The sequence below is a fragment of the Dysidea avara genome, chromosome 5 (assembly GCF_963678975.1).
Source record: "Dysidea avara chromosome 5, odDysAvar1.4, whole genome shotgun sequence".
Taxonomy (NCBI): domain Eukaryota; kingdom Metazoa; phylum Porifera; class Demospongiae; order Dictyoceratida; family Dysideidae; genus Dysidea; species Dysidea avara.
In genome coordinates this window covers 2,801,015-2,821,970 of record NC_089276.1, presented here as the reverse complement: position 1 = coordinate 2,821,970, position 20,956 = coordinate 2,801,015, and the positions used below count along the sequence as shown (strand labels likewise).

The window sequence follows — 20,956 nt, the reverse complement described above, 5'->3', positions numbered from 1 at the left end:
ACAAAAACTAGGGTGTGTCTATAGACACTGAAATTATGGGGTGTTTCTATTTTACGGACCGGAAGTATCTCGAGATTCCGGTTCCAACATTCGCACGGAGCAAACTAGAGACTTTTTAAGTCTGGCGCCGCCCGCCCCTTCGCAAAAAGTAAATGGTCAGGCGGAATACAAAATTAATGTTAGGCGCAATCTGTGAATTTGTGCAGTTTATAAATTGCGCTGCGCATTTTGTGAATTCATAAAATGCGCAACAATTTATAAATTGTTGCGCAATTTGTGAACTACCGTAAGAGCTGCGCATTTTATGAACTCTTTGGATTCTGGTCCATTCAGTGTAGCTACCGCCGTTACGTTCTTGGCTGATCAAGTGCGTATTATGGCTGCTTTCAGAGAGGTGTAATAAGCCCCACAGATTGGGAAGTTTACTGCTCTGCCCACAGGTTGGTAGATGGCATGGATTGCAAATGATGCTACCAATAATTATCGTGTTTACGCCTGGTTATTAATGATTCTAATGGTCTAATGTGATCCAATTTTTTCATTTTCTTTTATATAACTTTAATAAGCCCCTTGATAGCTATGTTTACTACAAGGAACATGGGTCAAGACGGTTCCGCTTTCTCTGTATTGACTATCTCTCCCTCCAAGGTTCCTTTGCGTACTCTGCAGTTGGATTGGATAAGGTGCATTCTGTCTGATCAAGTTCCTGCATGGAGGACATATCCAACACCACGCCCCTAATGTACTAGCTAGAACACAATATTTATATTCAGTATAGATCTAATTGATTTTTTAATATTCAAATTCAGCTTGTGACAAAGTTACAATTTTAACTTGGAATTAGCTCCAATACAGCAGTTAGTTATACACAAACACAGGCCCATTCTTTGAACAGCATGGCCCTACAAAGTTAAAACTGTTTTCGTCCTGTGAGATTGCCACCTACAGAGTTCACACACATAAATACAAGATTCGTTAATGTAACTATAGCTCACCAAGGGGGTTGTATCATCATCCACCAAACCAATCATTCCACAGGAATGGCAATAGTCATTCAATGGTTCTAAATAAACAAAAAAATCTATATTTTTTCTCCACAGGATTATAATTATCACAAGGCATTGACTTCTATTGATGCACTATACTACGTAAATGCATGTAAACACCATACTATTGACCTGGATGTCAAACCAATGCATGCACATATAAGTTTTGTCTACAATGTTTAACTTAACAATGTTTAACTTTTGCATACTGCAATTTCATTCTTTCAGCATTCTTTCGGTACTCTAAGTCTGCTGCCTCCCGAATTGCCTTATGACGATCACAAGTAGTGAGGTGATCATATGATTTTTCACTGTGTTTTTGCTAACAGAATAATAACATATTGCTATAAACATAAGGGCATTGCTGAAATCACATAAGAACACCAAACACTATAGTTATAACAAAACCTCCATGCTTAAACAACTTGATAAAAGAAATATAGGCCTCACACAATAAGGACAAAGATTTTCACTGAAACTAAACATTTTCACTTCTTGATATGAAAAAACCTTGATCCCACAGAATGTATTTATACATGGCTTGTGTAGTTATAACTAGGAGGTTTCACTGGTCAAAAAAGCTATAGCAGTCTACACAAAATTGGTAATGATTTGTACCTCTGAGACTCCGACTCCATGTGATCAGGTGGTGATGACGTATCATCTGTAGGAGATGCTATAGGAGATACAATTTGATTTGACAATGGTTTGTCAGGTAACAGTGGTGGTACACTTTGACATGCTTGCTGTGGTGACATCCTTGAGCTAGATAGTGGTGATGCACTTCTACTTGGTCGCTGTGGTGACATCTTTGAGCTAGATGGTGATGTACTTCTACTTGGTCGCCGTGGTGACATCCTTGAGCTAGATGGTGGTGATGCACTACTACTTGGTCGCTGTGGTGACATCCTTGAACTAGATGGGGGTGATTAACTTCTACTTAGTCGCCGTGGTGACATCATTAAGCTAGATGGTGGTGATGTACTTCTACTCAGTTGTTGTGGTGACATCCTTGAACTAGATGTTGGTGGAAACACAGTTGGTGGTAATTCATCAAATAGCAGTGACACATCATCTGGTTGAAAGCGCCACATGATTTTTTTACATCACTATTGAACCACTAACCATCTTTGATAAGATCAGTTAAATCCTCTTCCATTATACAACGGTCAACTCCTTCGGGAAGTTCAGCAAATGGGGCTAACCTTGGTGGCTGGCCAAACACCACTTCATATGGACTTTGTTTTAAAGTGCAACACACTCGAACATTTAAATTATCTGCAAGGGCACATTACATATTAGTTAGGCTCATACTAGTACTTACATTGAATACATGGCAGCCAGTCAGTCCAGGATACACAGTTGGAATCCTTGTGCTCACATTTAAATGCTTGCAACTGCATTTCTACAAGATGGTTGCCCTTTTCAATTAAACCTTGTGACTGTGAATGGCGAGGTCTACCATTGATTATTGTCACTTCTCCTGGCCACGACTTCAATATCTCTCTAATAACTTCATTAACAAATTCCCTTCCATTATCTGACTGCAATATTTTGGGGAGCCCAAAATATGGGAAAATCTTGTGCACAAGCCTACTAGCTACTTCAATGGCACTCTTGTTTATCAGTGGCCATAGCACGTGAAACTTTGACCAGTGGTCCATGTAATGTGCAATGTAGCAATAAGAATCATCTGGCATGTGCCTCATATCTATCAAATCAAACTACAATAAGCAAGAGTGAATAATCCTCTATGTAAATTATACTCTCTCCCACAACAAACCTGACAACGTGTTAAAAATCCTGATGAAATGATTGGCTTCAAAGGAGCAATGCAATTATGTGGCTGCTTCAGCTGGCAAATATGGCATGTGCTACAAAAATATTGAGCTGCCTCCCTTGGCAAACCTTCATACATTCTAACAGTGGGCAAAGTGTGAAATAGGTACTGCTTTCAAATACTAAAGAAAATAAATGGCACCTCTCAGAATGTTGTAGTTGAAAACCATACAAATATGAGATGAAAATGAGTTTTGAATAGTCTTAGTGTATCAAACATCAATCCTGTATTATTAAAAATCGTCAAAACTCATTTTTTGTCTGCCTGATTGTCTGCCTGACTTGTCACAACGTCAGAGGCCAAACCAAAGCAAGCAGTACATGGCCACCACAATAACAACTCACGGATAAACCTTTCTGGTTCTGACAAGTGTCTGTTTTCTGTTATATTACATGATCATCTCCTTCATGCAAGGAAACCATAATAATAAGGTGTTAAATTTCTGTATAGACACTTCCTTAGAAGAACAAGTCAAACAACTATACTATTTGACATTTAAACTACTGACAGATACAATACATGTAGCTTCAATGATACAATGACATGACTGGACCACACTCTTAAACAATTAGAACACATACATGCCACACTTCAGAGCCACACAATTATGTCCTTTAATTGCAGTCAGCTGCTGTTGAAAACAAAACAATGGGAACTGCACTCCTATACCTTTAAGTATTGAAATCAAGACACTCTAATAAAGCAGTCATAGCCAAATGTGTATAACATCTATGCCATAACAAGAACAGTTAACACACTAGTGCAATCAGAAACAAGTTGATGTTGTGCTACTTCTAAAAACCAAGCACCATGCAGCTAGCTAACTCATCTGGAATTAACCATTACTATTTTACTATTTTAACCAATTCATTATATCTCTGATAGATATATGCCAATATATTATGGTCAACATCCAAACCAAATTTTCAAACTCTTCTAAAGTTATGGCTGTGAATATAAGCACTTGTAGTCAGTATATTCACTGTTCAAATTGATTTCTTTGCTCAATTTTCTACTGTGTAGCACTACATTCCCAAAACTACTTCCACAATAGGCTAAAACATTAGTTGATCATCTCAGCAAAAGCCTGCATTGCACGCACGTAATGATTTCTTTTATTATCTCAGTATTATTTCCAACTCAGTACTCCAAGTAATGGGCTCACATGTTTAGTTACAAAATTAAATTAAGCGTGGCTTTAATATAAACATAGGACCATCCCATCTTCACTATATTATGCAGTCTCAGTGACCATAAAACTTGGTGACACTTTAATAATATGACAGCATACACAATTCCCATACCTCTGCAAGCGTTTTCTTGTAGCCTACATGCCCATTTTCCGTTGAGTGCACATGCTCTAATATATCATAAAACTTCTCAGCTGTTGCCACTATGCGATGATGACCAAAGACAGTTTTGTCATTATCATTCTGTAATATAGTTTTGTGAAGAGAGGCATAAAAAACCATCATTTCTTACTCTTTGCTTGGCTGGCAGACATAGGACATTTTCTAACTTCAACTCTGGATAGTTCAATAAAGCAAACTTCTTCGTTTTAATAACCCAGAATTTGAAGGAGTTTGAAACATCGCTTCTTTCAATTCCATTCAAAACGTCTATGATTTTCTTAGCCTTCTCCTCTGATACTGTCTTGCTTGTAGTGGTGTGATCAAAATATTTCGTTCTGCAGAACTTTTCGAACAGCTCTCTGTGACCTTCTTTCGACATACTGACTAGCTAGCTAACTCGTTGAAGCTCACACTTCGCAAGCACTATAAGAACCACGAGGTCTCGTGAACCACCAGGTGTGAAACGAAATTAGGTCTTAAATCGCGTGTGAACTACCAGGTGTGAAACGATAGTAGGTCGTAAATTGCACACTCGATCGCACTGCACCGTGTCCTCATTCGAGCTGCGCAATTTATAAATTGTTGCGCATTTTATGAATTCACAAAATGCTCAGCGTAATTTATAAACTGCGCAAATTCACAAATTGCGCCTAACATTAATACTAAATCATTTCTACCGCCCTAAGTCGGCGGTAGCCAATTAATGCGTGCCAATGACGGCAACACAATGCTTTTGAAATCATCTGACGTAACAAGCATTACTTGCGCTGTCTAATTGAATTCCTTTTGAAATGACTAGGTATTTGTATTTCACCAGACCCTTCCTTTTTGCGAAGGGGCGGGCGGCGCTAGACTATTACGAGGTCAGCTGGCACAGGGAATGCAGGGAGCTTGATCTGCTGATAGAAGACTTAAGTATAGTGAAAAATTCAAGGTACAATGTCTCCTGTCACAGGAAAAGCTACTGATAAAGATTTTACAGCAAATATGACTATCCATATACTCTATGGAATTGTTGGCCAATTGAAATCACCTGTGCAATCTATTATGATACTTACTGTAGAATCATTTATAGAATTTGCAATGCATTTTTCTGTGAATAGCTCACATCACATTATTGTTGTTGCAACACTCAATTTTCATCAATAAAAATGATGGTCTCCCTCTTTATCACCTAGTCATTTGACAAACTGTATTTCATTCTATAAAACCATTGAGGAATTCCTCATTGCAGTTTTACTAATAATTCTGTTATAGTTTTTCATGACACAAAAAAACTTACAAAAAAAACAATCAAAACTAAAAGCATATGGTAATACAACACGTCCTGCATCAGTACCGTAACTATAGTCCAGTCCTTTAGTAATCATCATGTTCTGTCTGTTAAGTGATTAACAAATGTTCCATCTGTATAGTGATCAACAAATGTTCCATCTGTATAGTGATCAACAAATGTTCCGTCTGATCAGTGATTAACAAATGTTCCGTTTTAGTGTTCAACAAATGTTCCGTCTGTTTAGTGTTCAACAAATGTTCTGTCTGTTTAGTGTTCAACAAATTTCCATCTGTTTAGTGTTCAACAAATGTTCCATCTGCTTACTGTTCAACAAATGTTCCATCCGTTTAGTGATTAACAAACGTTTAGTGTTCAACAAATGTTCCGTCAGTTTAGTGATCAACAAATGCTCCATCTATTTAGAGATCAACAAAATAATATTCCATCTGTTCAGTGATCAACAAATTTCCATCTATTTTAAATTAGTGTTCAACAAATGTTCCATCTGTTTAGTGATTAACAAATGATCCATCTGTTTAGTGTTCAACAAATGTTCCGTCTGTTTAGTGAATGACGAACATTCTGGTTAGTGTTCAACAAATGTTCCGTCTGTTTAGTGTTTAACAAATGTTCCATCTGCTTAGTGTTCCACAAATGTTCCGTCTGTTTAGTGTTCAACAAATGTTCCATCTGTTTAGTGATTAACAAACATTCCATCTGTTTAGTGATCAACAAATTTCCAACTGTTTAGTAACAAACAAATGTTCCATCTATGGAGAAGAGAAAAAATAAACTGTAACCTGTGAAATAATAAACATTTTCAAAATGTGATAACAACTTGGAGCAAGGTTAATTAAAGATATTTCTACTAGAGTTATAGACTCTTTCTTTTATTGTTATTGGTGCACTTTTTGCTGTTGCTGTTACTTTGTTGTATGTGCTGATTTGCTTAAAAAACTTATTGCTAATCTGTCAGTAACGTAGTAGAGAAAGAGACTCAGTATAGACAGTTGTGTGGTCTCAGGACCATATAGTTTTCTGGTAGCAGAGGATGGCTGTTTGCGATGACTGTAGAGCAGCAGAGAGATGACTTACCACTGACAGAAGATACTGAGAAGGATAGAGAGAGAACCCCAGTGAGTTGCAGTGGCGGATACAGGGGGTGTTGCAATGGTTTCAGCTGAAACCCCTATCTGAGAATAGCGCGCGCCCCAAATTTAATAATGACTCGGCGTGTGGGTGATAAAATTGCCACGAGTTATATGTAGTGTGTTATAGTAAGACTTTCTACTGGTGAAATTTTCACTTTTTCCTTTGAAATCACAATTATGGCATTGAAAAGGGGGTTGTGACCTTTCTTTTTTTAATGTTTTTTTTTTTTTTTTTTTGGTCTTCGGCTTACAGCTAGGCTGAAGTTGAGCGGAATCTGAAACCCCCTCTGAAAATTTCTAGATCCGCCACTGAGTTGTTTGTGGAGAATGTAACTGAATTGAAACACTCAAAGGCTAGGGCTAAAACAGCATTTGTGACCCGGTCTGCGAAAAGGGCTCTTATAGCCTTTCCAATTATCCATGTTTGGCTAATCATAACTCCTAATCTACTAAAGCTATCACCATGTAATTACACCCACAGCTACTGCCAGGTTAGGGTTGTTGAGTGACCAAATTGTAGGCTTGTACCATATTCACCAGTCAAGTTATGGGTTACCATATATATACAATTGGAAAGGCTATAAGAGCTCTTTTCGCAGACCGGGTCACATTTACTAAGGCAAGTTAGTTCTTATACAACAGGAGTTAACACTTGATGCCACACAGGAAGCTTGTGTAACTTTAGATATGGCTAAAGAGGAAGCTATGGAGGCTATAGAGAAGCTTTTAGATAGGTTTAGAACAGAGAAGGACTATAAGAGCAATGAGAGGCTTGGACAGGAAATCGAGAAGATAAGGATATAGAGAAGTTTGCAGACCTACTAGATGTAGCAATAGTAAACCCGAAGGAAGCAAATCGTACAGCATAGTTGCAGGATGGTATGTTATACATGAAATTACAGCAGAAATTACCTGCCTCTATGTTGGTTAATTACCACCGATGGTTGTTTGAGAATCGCAAAATAGAATGTGTTGCAGTTTTATGTGAATACGTGGTTCAGGAGGCTGAATTTCACACCAGAGCCTTGGAAACAGTCCAAGGATTGAGTGCTAGAAGGTATGGGAAGTTTGATACAAGAGTCATGAAAGAGTCTCCACAAACCTTTTTTGGTAGACCAAGTTTAAGTCAGAAGCTGGAAGTGTCCAAAGGTCTTGTGAGGTCTGTAATAAGTCACATGGTATATGGGCCTGTGAAGAATTTAAAAGGCTAGATGTGTCAAAGAGGTGGAGAGTGCAAAAAATTCAAATTGTGTTTTTGTTGTCTAGGAAGAGATCATTAGGATCATCATTGTACTCCACTTTGCAAATGCACTTGTTATAGAGTCATTTATAACATTCATATAGCACAACTATAACAAAGTTATATGATTGTATATAACAAGGAATATAACTAACTATAACAGAGTATTGATCTAATATAAGACAGTACCTATAACATAAGACTATCACTGTTATAAGAACTCTAGTATAACTGAAGTATAACTGTTGACTGCTAGCTATCACTTCTGATTAATATTAATTTAATGAAAACAAAAAAAAATCATATTCATGACATTATCATTGTAAACATTTAAGTTTAGTCAGCATCATTTGACAAATCTGCATCAGAAGACACATCACTATCATCATCCACAGGTAGTTGATCACAACCATGCTGCACTGATTCCTCAACTGGATGCATCTGTACAACCTGTGACTTGATCATCCATGGCTTGCAATTGGGTGGAGGGTTCTTTTCAATTACAGCCCCTTCTTGTCTCTGAAATCTTGCATGAACATTCTTTCCTTTGGCTGCCACACGTTTATCCAGTTTCATTAGATAATTATGGAACTTTTCACAGCGATATGATGGTGAATGACGCACATACACGTCATCAACCTCTTCTTCATCAGACATCATATCTGGTGTCACATCCTTCCAATAATCAGCTTCTTTTCCTGGACGAACAACCGAAGACCTCCTCTCATAAGCCTGCAATATTTGGCATTATCATAGATAATACAAGGTGCTATCTTATTCTCTGTTTTAAAGAGCGAACTAGCTTTTGCTTTTTGACTGGTGAAGTCTCCTTTTCTCTTGCTGCAATGCTCTTTTTATATGTTTTACAGCCCTCTGCAAAATATAACATGTAAAGAATGATACAAAAGCATTTGGCCACCAACTTTGTATCTGTGCAGGAGAATAAATCATTTCACCGATTGCTTCTTCCATCTTTCTAATGGTAGCAGAGTTGTGTTCACTAGATTTTCTGTATATTGTACACAAATTAACTAAAATATCTTGCGTACATATATTATTTTGTTCACTTTTCATACAGTTTAAACTGGCTTTCATCTTGCAGTGAGTTATAAACAGTACGAATTCGGCTCTAAACACATAATGCAAGTACATGACAGATGGGCACTACAACAATATTACCTGCAAGTCCACAGGAGTGACTCGTTTTCGTTTGTTACTTGGAGTATCACCTGAGCTTCCAGGTCTAGAAGAACTACTGGTGACATGCCTTACTTCATCCTCTAGTGACTGCTGGCATGCTTGAAGAGATGTCATCTGGCTTTCAATGCCAGTCAAGCGATTCATCACTGCATCCAACTTGCCCCCCAAGCTGCTATGAATGCTAGCAACCAACTCTGCCATCTCCCCACTACTATGTTCGAAGACCTCACGTGAGGGCGGTATTGGAATAGTTTGACCTGGCTGCCAGAAAATTTCACCTTCAGATTGTGGCCTATTAATAACCAAAATTGTTTCTATAAGCATGTTCACATTCATTTACACACCTTGGAATTCCTACAGACGAGGAGGATGAATAAAAATGAAGAAGCCGGTCATACTCCCGGAGGACACACTGGAACTTCTGTTGATGGCGCACCGCAATCCTACTGCGTCTTGACCTATGTGTCATACTTCGTCCTCTATCATAACCAACAACCATCCGTCAACGAAAATAATCGCACTATTTTCAGTTTATCACGTGATACATCTGATCTAGGCATGTTCAGATTAAGGCGCATTTTAGTTATCGTTAAAACAAAATGAGTGCAAGACAAGATGACAGGAAACCTTGTCCGTACTGCCACCAGTATCTTGCTGTGTCTGCGTATTATCGCCATTTAAATGACAAGGTAGGGTCAATGTGCCCTGAAAGCATTACCAGAAATTTAGTACATTTTTTGGTCGTGTGTATTAGTGTAGACAACCTGCGTAAAATATTCATATAATACAATCACTTTTGAATGCGATGTTTTTAAAGCTATGCATATGTTGGAATAAATGTCTAATGATTGAAACCAACACATTCCAAAGGGTTTGAAGCCATTTAGTCCCTAACCACAATATTATCTTGCACTAACCTCAAAATTTGCTTCCACTTAGTACACTTCAAAACCATACTATGTATGTAGCAGGCCTGCCAACCTAGGAAACAGAAAATCCTTGAGACTTAGTCTTGACATCCAGAATGGACTACTGTATCTGCACATTATTATAGGCAGACACAGCAAGTTGCAACAGCCCCAGCCCCATGCCCACACAATGGGAAGATAGGCCACCTTTACCATGCAACACATATTCACATGCCCATCTTCATATGGGCATCAGTATGGCATTTAAAACATGTTTTGCATCACTAATCTATGCATGGAATATCTAAACCTGCAGTAAATGTGTGCACAAGTCTTATTTCACCAGCTAGCTAAATATACTTACTCGGAAGTCACTGTGTTGAAAGTGAAACAGTTACTCTTTTATTCAGTGCTGTGAAGTTGTAACACGTGACTGGGCTATGGAAAATTCTTGATATAAGCCTTATAATATCACGTGATGACTTAGCGGAGATGTGTCAATTTCATCCTAGAGGCTGAAAGCAAATAAAATTTTCCAGACACATAGTACATACCATTTGTGTAGGCTAGAAACCCAGTCGGGAAAGCAGGTACTCTTGTATGTGTGATGTACAAAACCAAGCGCTTCAGTCAGGGTTGGTATTCTGATTAGAGCTCTGACCGCTAAAAATCAACTCCAGATCTTGCTCCAAATACTCTCCAATGCATTGGTATTAAATAGAAGGCCGAAGACGAATCCTTGCCACAGTGCCAGCCTTTATAATCACGTGATCTTGCCTCTATTAGTTGTACCACAATTACGTACCAGGGGAAATCCCCTGAGAACTGGAAAGGGCATTCTGAGAGCTTTGACCCTGGCCTGACCTTGAAAGTGAAAGAAATCGTAAGTTTTACGGTGATGATCAGTGAGAATTGGTAGGTTTAACTAAAAATCCGTGAGTTTAGAGCTACTGCTTGTGAGACCTTGAGCTTGGTAGTGAAATTGTGAGTCTCACGGTAAATCCGTGAGGGTTGGCAGGCCTGATGTAGTGTGTCTGTGTCTGTCTGTGTGTGCATGGTTTAATCATGGCACATTTATACCTCATAAATTAGAGTGTTAACCACATCAAAGGGATACTCGAAATAACTGTTTGTGTGCTTTAACTTTCTCAGTTAAGGAACATTATGTGAGATATAAACTGTTTGTTTCTTCTTTTTTTTTCAATTTCTGTTGTAATTTACAAGTACATGTTCCTTTATAGCCTGCAGCTCGTCTATACAAAACCATTCATCCAGAAGCCACAAGTCACCAACTAAACTGATAATTGCTTATAATGTGCATGCATGTGTGCGTGTTATTGCATTTTTAAATTAATTGAGTTGATTGACTATAATGTAGTCTGTATCACAACGCGTATGCCATAAGTGTTTTGTCCTGTAGGAAGCTGGAGTATCACATCATACTTCAGTCGCTTTGCTTTGTTATTATCGCTAGCATAACTAGTCGAACAATTTTTGGTCCAAATTTACACCAGATTTAACCTTAGATGGGTAAATTCTCAAAAAATCTTCTGTGGGGGCATGCCCCCAGACCCCCCTAGACAAGAGCATGCTAAAGCATGCTCTAGGTTTTGCACTGTGTACATGCATATATGTTCAAAACTCCTTAGTTTAAACAACACCCATCGTAATCTGCTGATTTTATTACAAGCATTTTCTAGTTCGATGTACGAGATATTAATATACCCTGAAAAGTAGACTATCTCATTTGGCGCCAGTTTCAGCTAGCTACTACTTTTGTAGTTTACTTGCTGGAGAAAACAGAACACCTATAATTAGTTGGATTGAGCTTTCTAAGTAAGGTCAGTACTGGATTTGCCTATTAATGACGAATGACGTAGGCAATACGTCAAAGACTGAAGCAGTTTCTAATTTGTTGGAGCATCGCTGGACACTTATGGCATTATAAGAAATCAGGGGTCGTAGGCCTGATATTTGAGAAGCGAAAACAATATATAGTGCTGAATGGGATTCTACAGCTACAGGTTAAACATTAACTCGGCTCTGCATTGAAAGTAATACCTGTACCATAAAATTACATGCAGTACCTTAAATGGTCGGATTGAAGGTGGTCTAAGGCTGGCAACTAAATTTTATGAATCTTTAGGAAATGCATAGGTTTTAAACACAATACACTACGCACAACACGAACTTACGTGGGTCTGTATCCAAGAGACTTAGCTCCTTATCATCTTCGTTTGCACGTAATCTCGTCTCTGTTAACGAAGGATAGATCCTGGTTTTCAGTTATTACTCTCTCTCCACACCGTCTAGCTTTTAATATTTCTAGCGGTGCTCGGTCATGGCCACACAATACAGAAAACTTGATTCCAGCAGTTTAGCGTCTCTCCTTTGCAGCAAACCCATTTAGACAGGACTATACGTATATTATTATATTGGGATCACGTAATCACATATAATTAAAATTAATAAGTAATTAGTTATAATCAATCTAATGGCTGTCAGTTTAGCTGCAAGTCAGTAGTCTTCAGGAACCTATTGGGGAATAAATGACATTAAACCCCAGTGCGTGGGAGTATCAAAGCGCCGCGCTGGGTTATAACTACCATACAGTTAGACAGAGCAGCGCTGCTACTGTACGATATATTAGTTATCACCCAGTGATAACTAACTTATCACCCTGTTGCGGAGCCACTCAGTCTCTTTCATGACATCACAATAACCGCGAATGGCATTGTTTACCAATGGAACAAAGAGCCAAATAAGGAAATATTGATACAAAACACACCAATACAGCACTTAAAACTACCTAAATCTTACAAGAAAACTGTTAATCCTTTACACAATAACACTACAAGTTACCAATACGATAGTTTAACAAATGTCAAGAATAGTACGTGACGATTTTCGCTCCAGCAATCACTCCCAACGATTTTCGCTCCAGCAATCACTCCCAACGGTCACTATGGTGAAGAACTAACTTCCTCTAGCTTCATCGTTCTATCTTGGACTATGGTAGCCACTTGTTGGTCTTTATTTTTCTCTTGCACACCACGCGACAACACTATACCAATTTCTGACGAAGGCGAATCGTACCTGGAACCGCTGCTTCATAACACCACCCTTCTCTACAGTTTGTAGGCAGTATGTAAGGTCTCTCTTGTGGCTACGAAGTAGAATCTCCACACAATTTGGACGAAATCTTGAGCACAGTGACAGGAACTCAAACCGGAACTTAATTTACTATCCGTAAACTTCTGCGCACTCCTGCGCACTGGGATATAAAACAGTTATATCCCGTATACTCGGATGATATCATTGTTATTACACTCGTCCTCGGCTCCGCCTCGGACTCATGTAATAACAATGATATCACCCTCGTACCGGGATATAACTATAACTTATTTTATGGCAGATATTAATCTAATCAAAAACAGCTAAGCTGTAAAAAAAGGTGCGGCCCCTAAAAAGGCCAAGGTGAAAAAAGATGTGAAATCCAAGCTGGCAGCCAAGAAATGGCTGTGATGGTAAGTTAATGGTAAAAATTTAAATAACAACAATTCAGGTGAATTTTGTGCCAAGACCAAGTGGCACCAAATTCACCTGAATTGTTGTTATTAAATTTTTTACCATTAACCTACCATCACAGTCATTTCTTGACCGCCACCTTGGATTTCACATCTTTTTTCACCTTGGCCTTTTTAGGGGCCGCACCTTTTTTCACAGCTTGGCTGTTTTTGATTAGATATCACTTCTTTTTGTATTTGTATACCCCAAAGCTGGCCATAGGCTGGCTTTGGGGCTTTTTTAACCTATCCTATTTCTTTACCACAGGAAGAATAAAAAGACAGGGCAGATTTTTAATACTTCAACTGTTTTTGATTTTATCAGTAATTATATAAATATATTTATTACATGTCTATTATTCCCTACTGGATAACTTGTTCGCAGCTGATCTTTCTACTAAGGGACTTGAAATGTAGCTAAACTCTCTACAGGTTGATTTGTAGGTAGCTGCACTCTCTACAGGGTGATTTGTTTACATCTGAACTCTCTACAGGGCGATTTGTTTGTAGAAGAACTCTCTACAGGATAGTTTCTTTGTCACTGAACTCTCTACAAGGTGACTTGTTTCTAGCTGGCTCTCTACAAGATGACTTCCTCTAGCTGATTTCTCTACAAGGTGACTTGTATCTAGCTGAACTATCTACAGGATCTGTTTGTAACTGAAATCTCTACAGGGTGACTTGATTCTAGCTGATCTCTCTATAGGGTAACTTATTTCTAGTTGAACTCTCTATAGAGTGGGTTCTTTGTAGCTGAACTCTATACAAGATCACTTCTTCTAGCTGATCTCTCTATAGGGTGACCTGGTCTCTCTGTAGGGTGACTTTTATCTAGCTGAACACTCTACAGGGTGATTTGTTTGTAGCTGAACTCTCTACAGGGTAATTTATTTGTAGCTGAACTCCCTACAGGATGGTTTCTTTGTAGCTGAACACTATACAAGGTGACTTGCTTCTAGCTGATCACTCTACAAGGTGATTTGTTTGTAGCTGAACTCTCTACAGGGTGATGTGTTTCTAGCTGATCTGTCTACAGGGTGATTTTTTTTTGTAGCTGAACTCTCTACAGGATGATTTGTTTGTAGCTGATCTTTCTACAGAGTGATTTAGGTTGTAGCTGCTCTCTCTACTGTGGGTGATTTGTTTGTAACTGAAATCTCTACAGGTTGATTTGTTTGTAGCTGAAGTCTCTACAAGGTGTTTTGTTTGTAGCCGATCTCCCTACAGGGTAATTTGTTAGTAGCTGAACTCACTGCAAGGTGATTTGTTTGTAGCTGATCTCTGTACAAGGTGATGTGTTTGTAACTGAAGTCTCTACAGGGTGATTTGCTTGTAACTGAATTCCCTATATTGTGTCTAGTGTCTATATAGCTGATCTCTCTACAGGGTGATTTGTTTATAGCTGATCTCTCTACAGAGTGATTGTTTGTAGCTGATCTCTCTGCAGGGTGATTTGTTTGTAGCTGATCTCTCTACAGGGTGATTTGGTTGTAGCTGATCTCTCTACAGTGGGTGATTTGTTTGTAACTGAAATCTCTACAGGTTGATTTGTTTGTAACTGAAGTCTCTACACGGAGTTTTGTTTGTAGCTGATCTCTCTACAGGGTAATTTGTTTGTAGCTGAACTAACTGCAAGGTGATTTGTTTGTAGCTGATCTCTCTACAGGGTGATGTGTTTGTAACTGAACTCTCTACAGGGTGATTTGCTTGTAACTGAATTCCCTATATTGTGTCTAGTGTCTATATAGCTGATCTCTCTACAGGGTGATTTGTTTGTAGCCGAACTCTCTACAGGGTGATTTGTTTGTAGCTGATCTCTCTACAGAGTGATTTGTTTATAGCTGATCTCTCTGCAGGGTGATTTGTTTCTAGCTGATCTCTCTACAGGGTGATTTGGTTGTAGCTGATCTCTCTACAGGGTGATTTGGTTGTAGCTGATCTCTCTACAGTGGGTGATTTTTTTGTAACTGAAATCTCTACAGGTTGATTTGTTTGTAACTGAAGTCTCTATAAGGTGTTTTGTTTGTAGCTGATCTCTCTACAGGGTAATTTGTTTGTAGCTGAACTCACTGCAAGGTGATTTGTTTGTAGCTGATCTCTCTACAGGGTGATGTGTTTGTAACTGAACTCTCTACAAGGTGATTTGTTTGTAGCTGATCTCTCTACAGGGTGATTTGGTTGTAGCTGATCTCTCTACAGTGGGTGATTTGTTTGTAACTGAAATCTCTACAGGTTGATTTGTTTGTAGCTGAAGTCTCTACACGGTGTTTTGTTTGTAGCTGATCTCTCTACAGGGTAATTTGTTTGTAGCTGAGCTCACTGCAAGGTGATTTGTTTGTAGCTGATCTCTCTACAGGGTTTATGTGTTTGTAGCTTAACTCTCTACAAGGTGATTTGTTTATAGCTGAACTCTCTACAGGGTGATTTGGTTGTAGCTGAACTCTCCAGAGGGTGAATTGTTTGTAGCTGAACTATCTACAGGGTGATTTGTTTGTAGCTGATCTCTCTACAGGGTGATTTGGTTGTAGCTGATCTCTCTACACGTAGATTGTGTTGATTCGTTCATTGCTGATCGCTCTAAAGGTTGATTTGTTGTAGCTGAACACTCTACAAAGTGTTTTGTTTGTAGCTGATCACTCTAAAGGGTAATTTGTTTGTAGCTGAACTTTCTCCACAGTGACTTGTGTGTAGCTGAATTCTGTGTAGCTGAATTCTCTAGAGAGTGACTTAATTGTAGCTGAATTCTCTACAGGGTGCATGACTTGTTTATAGCTGAACTTTCTTCAGTGTGACTTGTAATGCTCTGAATCTCTATAGTGACATAGAGCGTTTTCATTTCCATGGTAACGAATAATGACGTATAGGGCACACCCACGGTCGCCATATTGTTGAATCGGAACTGGATCATGATTACGGATATGGCGGCTGATGAATTGCCATTAAGTGACTATGCTCGGGAGTTGTCTATCAGTAATAAGAGGAGCTATCTGGAATTCAAGACCCGTATTTGATTCCACCCTCTGAATTGATGAAAGGCGTTTTTCCACCTGTCACGAACCATAGATAATATATATTATCGTAGGGCAATGTTGCACTGGAATAGGGGTACTGGAAGTCAAGTGCCCTATTGCGTTCGTGATGTTGAACCATCATCAGCTCCCTACATTCAAGATGATGGTAACATTTTGAAAACACACATGTACTACTATCAAGTACAGACTCAGCTCTTTGTATGTTCTGCTGATACTGTAGTTGCGACTTTTCGTGATGGTAATGCAAGCATCTCAATCCAGAGAATATTTTGAGATGAACACCTGATCAAAGACATAGTTGACAAAAGTTCTCATTTTTTTGAATTATGTATTCTTCCAGAACTGCTGGCAAAATAGCATTCTCGAAAACAAGTTATGCCAGCACAGACTGCAGCAGCTTCAGCTGTTAGTGATACTTATACTTACTGCTTCTGCAAGAAAGACAAGGGCGGTGAGATGGTTGGATGTGACAATGATGATTGTGAGAATGATCAATGGTTCCACCTATCATGCCTTAATCTGAAGAATCCTCCACGTGCCAACAAGTGGTATTGTGCAAACTGTCGTAAGTTGCCTCAATTTACACGTACGGAAGAAGCAAAATAAATAATGTTATTATATTAATGTACAGTTACAGTACTTGTCATGTAATGAAATTAATTACTAGGAACTACAGATTTACATAAATTATTTAATGCTGAACAAATAATTATAATTTTGTCTATAGTAGCTTTTTCTCCATCTGCCTTAGGTTTCACAAAGTCTATGGGGATACAACTCGTCAGAATAGAGTATCTCTGCCTCGTAGCACCTATCACCCTCTCAATGTGTATACAGACATTTGCCAGTTGGTGAGTTTTCTCAAGATCTTGTGGAGACAACTGCACACATCCACGTGTGAATCCGGGTATTTGTAAAGTTTCCTGCATTCTGGCAACATCCTCATCAATGTCAAAACCACGGTCAGCAAGGACAATGTCTCCCTGCAATAATTTTGAAAGAAAGCCACCGTTGCCAGTAAAGTGTTTATCACTTACTCTTCCTCCCAGGCACATAAAACAAAGGTAGTTACTCCTTGTGGACACATTGAGATGAACATTTTAGCAGTGTTAGCATGTTTATATTGCGACCATGTTGCTGACTTAGCTACTAAATGAGATGGTGTTTCAATCTTTATCTCATAACAGTCAACAATTGCCACTACCTTAGTTCCATAGCAGGTACGAAAACAGTTTGGCATAGTTTTCCACAGCTGCTCTCTGTGTGGCCATTTATAAGCCACTGCAAACGTACCATCATAACATCTAGTGTTGCATGGAATGGACGTGACACAGTAGCTAGTGATACATTGAATGTATATGCTAGGTTTTGCAGTCCCAGATTAAGCCTCAACTTTAAAAGAACTAAGAGGAATTAACGCCAGTAGAATGCTCGTTTCTCTCCATTACAAAAGGGAGTCATTACAAACTCAAATGTTGACAGTAGTAGTGCGCACTTGGTCAGCCCAGTGTAGTAATGTACCTTGGAATCATCTGACAAAAAAAACCTTCTCATCGAAAAAATTCCAGTCATCTGTCTGGACCCCAACATCACAGTCTGAGGTGGAGTTGTCATTTGCACCGTTTTACTGTGACACAACACTCCTTGATCAGTTTGAGTACCCTCATTAACAAACACACAGCCAGTATCTTCCACTGATACTTGTGCACCAACACTGGAAGAGGCAACAGAAGATGAGGTTGCAGCTTCCTCCATTCTTTGCCTTCTCTGTTCAGTTCGTATTGCCCTATCACTAGCTGCTTGCAAAGTACCCACATTGACCTTGTCATGCCCTAGGTTAATGCAAGGAGTCCAGTCAACATCAAACGTTTTCATAACATATGCTGGTTTACCTAAATAAAATGAATTAGTACAGCACAACACACCCAGTTTGTAGCACTTACCGCTTTCAAAATGATTACTGCAAACAGAAACATTTTCTAAACATGGCAAATTGTCTCTAGAAATGACTGATAACCAAACTCTTCTCCTTTCCGTCGTTATTTCCACCATTTGAGGTCCTTGGTGCATGATTATGGTTGGTAGCTTGTGAAACGAGCAAATGTTCCTTACAGGTTTGCTACTGTCACTAGAACAGCCAACAATAGTACAGTTAACCATTGTATTCACAATACAAACGCTGTAAAAACAACAATCACTACCGCAATGTAGTTCAACAATATGGCGACCGTAGGTGTGCCTTTACGTCATTATTCGTTACCATGGAAATGAAAACGCTCTATAGTGATATATTTGCTTAACTCTCCACATGGTGACTGTCTTCTTGCTGAAATGTCTATAAGATTAACTGTTTGCAGCTGAACGCCCTACAGAATAACTTGTGATGTAATAAAATTCTATAATGGAGTAAATAAATTAGCTGAATGCTCTATTAGGGTGACTGTTCTATTAGAGTATCTCGATCTCGCATTGCTACACGGAGTTGGCTTTCGAATCATAATTCAGTGGTTTGTAATCCGATTCTTCTGTACTACTGCAAGGACTTTCTATGAAGATTATTCCAGCTATACACCGATTTTCAGCTCATTGCTCTAAGCGGTTTGCCTAGTAGGCGTGAAAACTAATACTTTTTTATTCCTAAAAATCGATCGCGTAATTGTGACACAGGTTGGGTTTTGTGTCATATCTCTGTGGTCTTTATCTCGATTCCTTTCAAACCACCAAAAGGCACTCCTACGATGGTTACTCCATCTACATAGCAATTTTCAACTCATTCCATGAAGCGGTTTACCCTGCAGGCGTGACAACAAATCGATCTTGTTTTACACAAATAATCGGTCATAACTCCTGAACCATTCATCGGATTTGTACCAAATTTGATGCTAGGATTCGCCTTTGGACTCCCTTTCTGTGTGCCAAATGTCAAGGCAATGGGAGTACGCGTTTGCTTGTTATAGCATTTTTTGCAAGTGTGCGAAAAGACGAAGAAGAAAAAAAAACGAAGAAAAAAATGAAACTTTGGCAGCTCGTATCTCGGAAATGGCTGAGTGATTTCCTTCAAATTTGGAATGTAGACTCCCCTGGCTGGCGGGCAACTGTGTAGCAAATTTGGTTCCAATCAGATAAGTGATCACCGAGATACAAAGGTGTGAAAATGACGTTTTCATTCTTCCTGTCAATATACTCACGGGTGTGGCACGCCGGCTTCTTGGGCTGCACGACACACTACCGTGTGTCTTGATAACAGATGAATGTATGAATGCAGACACTGGTCACACGTACAAACAACAGTATGAAGAAGTTAGCAAGCAAGCACTCATCTCACTCACTCACTCACTCACTCACTCACTCACTCACTCACTCACTCACTCACTCACTCACTCACTCACTCACTCACTCACTCACTCACTCACTCACTCACTCACTCACTCACTCACTCACTCACTCACTCACTCACTCACTCACTCACTCACACAAACACACACAGTCACTGCATTTAAATCAGCACACAATTCAATTCTATTAACACCTTATTTCAAGTATGTGTATACAGGGCTATTTTGTACAGAGCAATTTTGTTTCTACACCCCTGTGTCTGCACCCCTGACAACTTCTTTAATAACAAAAATCATATCCGTGTGAAGTTCAAGTTAAACTAGCAATGTTTTATACTCTGAAGGTAGTCATGTCATATGTGAATTAGCTACATGAACTCTGACATACATGCTTGTAATTTACACACTCACCATATATATTTGCATGGGTCACCAATTTTGAAGGGGCATTGAGAGGTCACCATCCTCACCTCTCGCACTTTATCAGTTAGAATTACAACATTGAACTAAACAATTAGAATAAGCATAGTAAATGGGCACAGTAAAGCAAACAAAATTACAGATAAACAAACAAACAAACAAACGTAGGACTAGGCATTTCATAAAGAAAAATACATCCCAGACCGTCACTATAGCATCTTTACGCCACTGCTGGATGCATACATCGTGCGTGGGCGGGACAATTCGTGATTCCGTTTCTCATTCAAATTTATGGCCCACAAAACAATTCATAGTAGTGGCGATATAATAAAGACGCCTTGCCTTTTTTGTGAAGCTTATCGCCAGCTATTTTACTTTTACGTGTTCTTGTGCGTGGGCGCCCCACCCACCCCTCCCCTCCTCCCCTCCCCTCCCACCCCTCTCCTCCCCTCCCCTCCCACCCTCTTATATGCTACACGTGTAATATTATGGTAGCTTGTTAAATTTATAGGTTTTTGTGCAAGTATTTAAATACTCTAATACAACAAACAGCACTTTTTGACAAATGTGCAGAAATGTACATTTCTGGT

The 20,956-nt window shown here is 39.0% G+C and overlaps 2 protein-coding genes across 8 annotated transcripts; both read right to left on the bottom strand.

The window, feature by feature from the left end:
• Nucleotides 1-779: 779 nt before the first annotated feature.
• Nucleotides 780-3,038, bottom strand: LOC136256763 (KRAB-A domain-containing protein 2-like). Of its 6 annotated transcripts, XR_010701639.1 has the most exons (8): nt 2,830-3,038; nt 2,371-2,770; nt 2,172-2,324; nt 1,780-2,121; nt 1,665-1,722; nt 1,256-1,368; nt 996-1,063; nt 780-942 (listed from the first exon to the last, which is right to left on the bottom strand). XR_010701639.1 is itself a non-coding variant. In XM_066049780.1 (4 exons), the coding sequence occupies exons 1-4, from the start codon at nt 2,962-2,964 to the stop codon at nt 1,976-1,978; spliced, it is 834 nt and encodes a 277-aa protein (XP_065905852.1). In that variant the 5' UTR covers nt 2,965-3,038; the 3' UTR covers nt 1,430-1,975. The 6 variants fall into 6 exon arrangements, 1 of the variants encoding a protein (XP_065905852.1); XR_010701637.1 differs by having other exon boundaries at nt 1,246-1,368; nt 1,665-2,121; XR_010701636.1 differs by having other exon boundaries at nt 1,665-2,121.
• Nucleotides 3,039-17,205: 14,167 nt separating this feature from the next.
• On the bottom strand, nt 17,206-18,861 carry LOC136256639 (uncharacterized). Of its 2 annotated transcripts, XR_010701576.1 has the most exons (3): nt 18,555-18,861; nt 17,816-18,503; nt 17,206-17,760 (listed from the first exon to the last, which is right to left on the bottom strand). XR_010701576.1 is itself a non-coding variant. In XM_066049617.1 (2 exons), exons 1-2 carry the CDS (start codon nt 18,769-18,771, stop codon nt 18,025-18,027), a joined length of 696 nt encoding a protein of 231 aa, XP_065905689.1. In that variant the 5' UTR covers nt 18,772-18,861; the 3' UTR covers nt 17,206-18,024. The 2 variants fall into 2 exon arrangements, 1 of the variants encoding a protein (XP_065905689.1); XM_066049617.1 differs by having other exon boundaries at nt 17,206-18,503.
• Between the last annotated feature and the right edge of the window lie 2,095 nt (nt 18,862-20,956).

Bases quoted from the DNA above. Each gene is read 5' to 3' on its own strand.
- LOC136256763 (XM_066049780.1), bottom strand. From the start codon at position 2,964: ATGTATGAAGGTTTGCCAAGGGAGGCAGCTCAATATTTTTGTAGCACA. The intron at 2,771-2,829 runs GTTTGTTGTGGG...TGCTTATTGTAG, and splicing joins GATTTTTAACACGTTGTCAG to TTTGATTTGATAGATATGAG. The intron at 2,122-2,171 runs GTTAGTGGTTCA...GCTTTCAACCAG, and splicing joins AACTGATCTTATCAAAGATG to ATGATGTGTCACTGCTATTT.
- LOC136256639 (XM_066049617.1), bottom strand. From the start codon at position 18,771: ATGGTTAACTGTACTATTGTTGGCTGTTCTAGTGACAGTAGCAAACCT. The intron at 18,504-18,554 runs GTAAGTGCTACA...CATTTTATTTAG, and splicing joins CAGTAATCATTTTGAAAGCG to GTAAACCAGCATATGTTATG.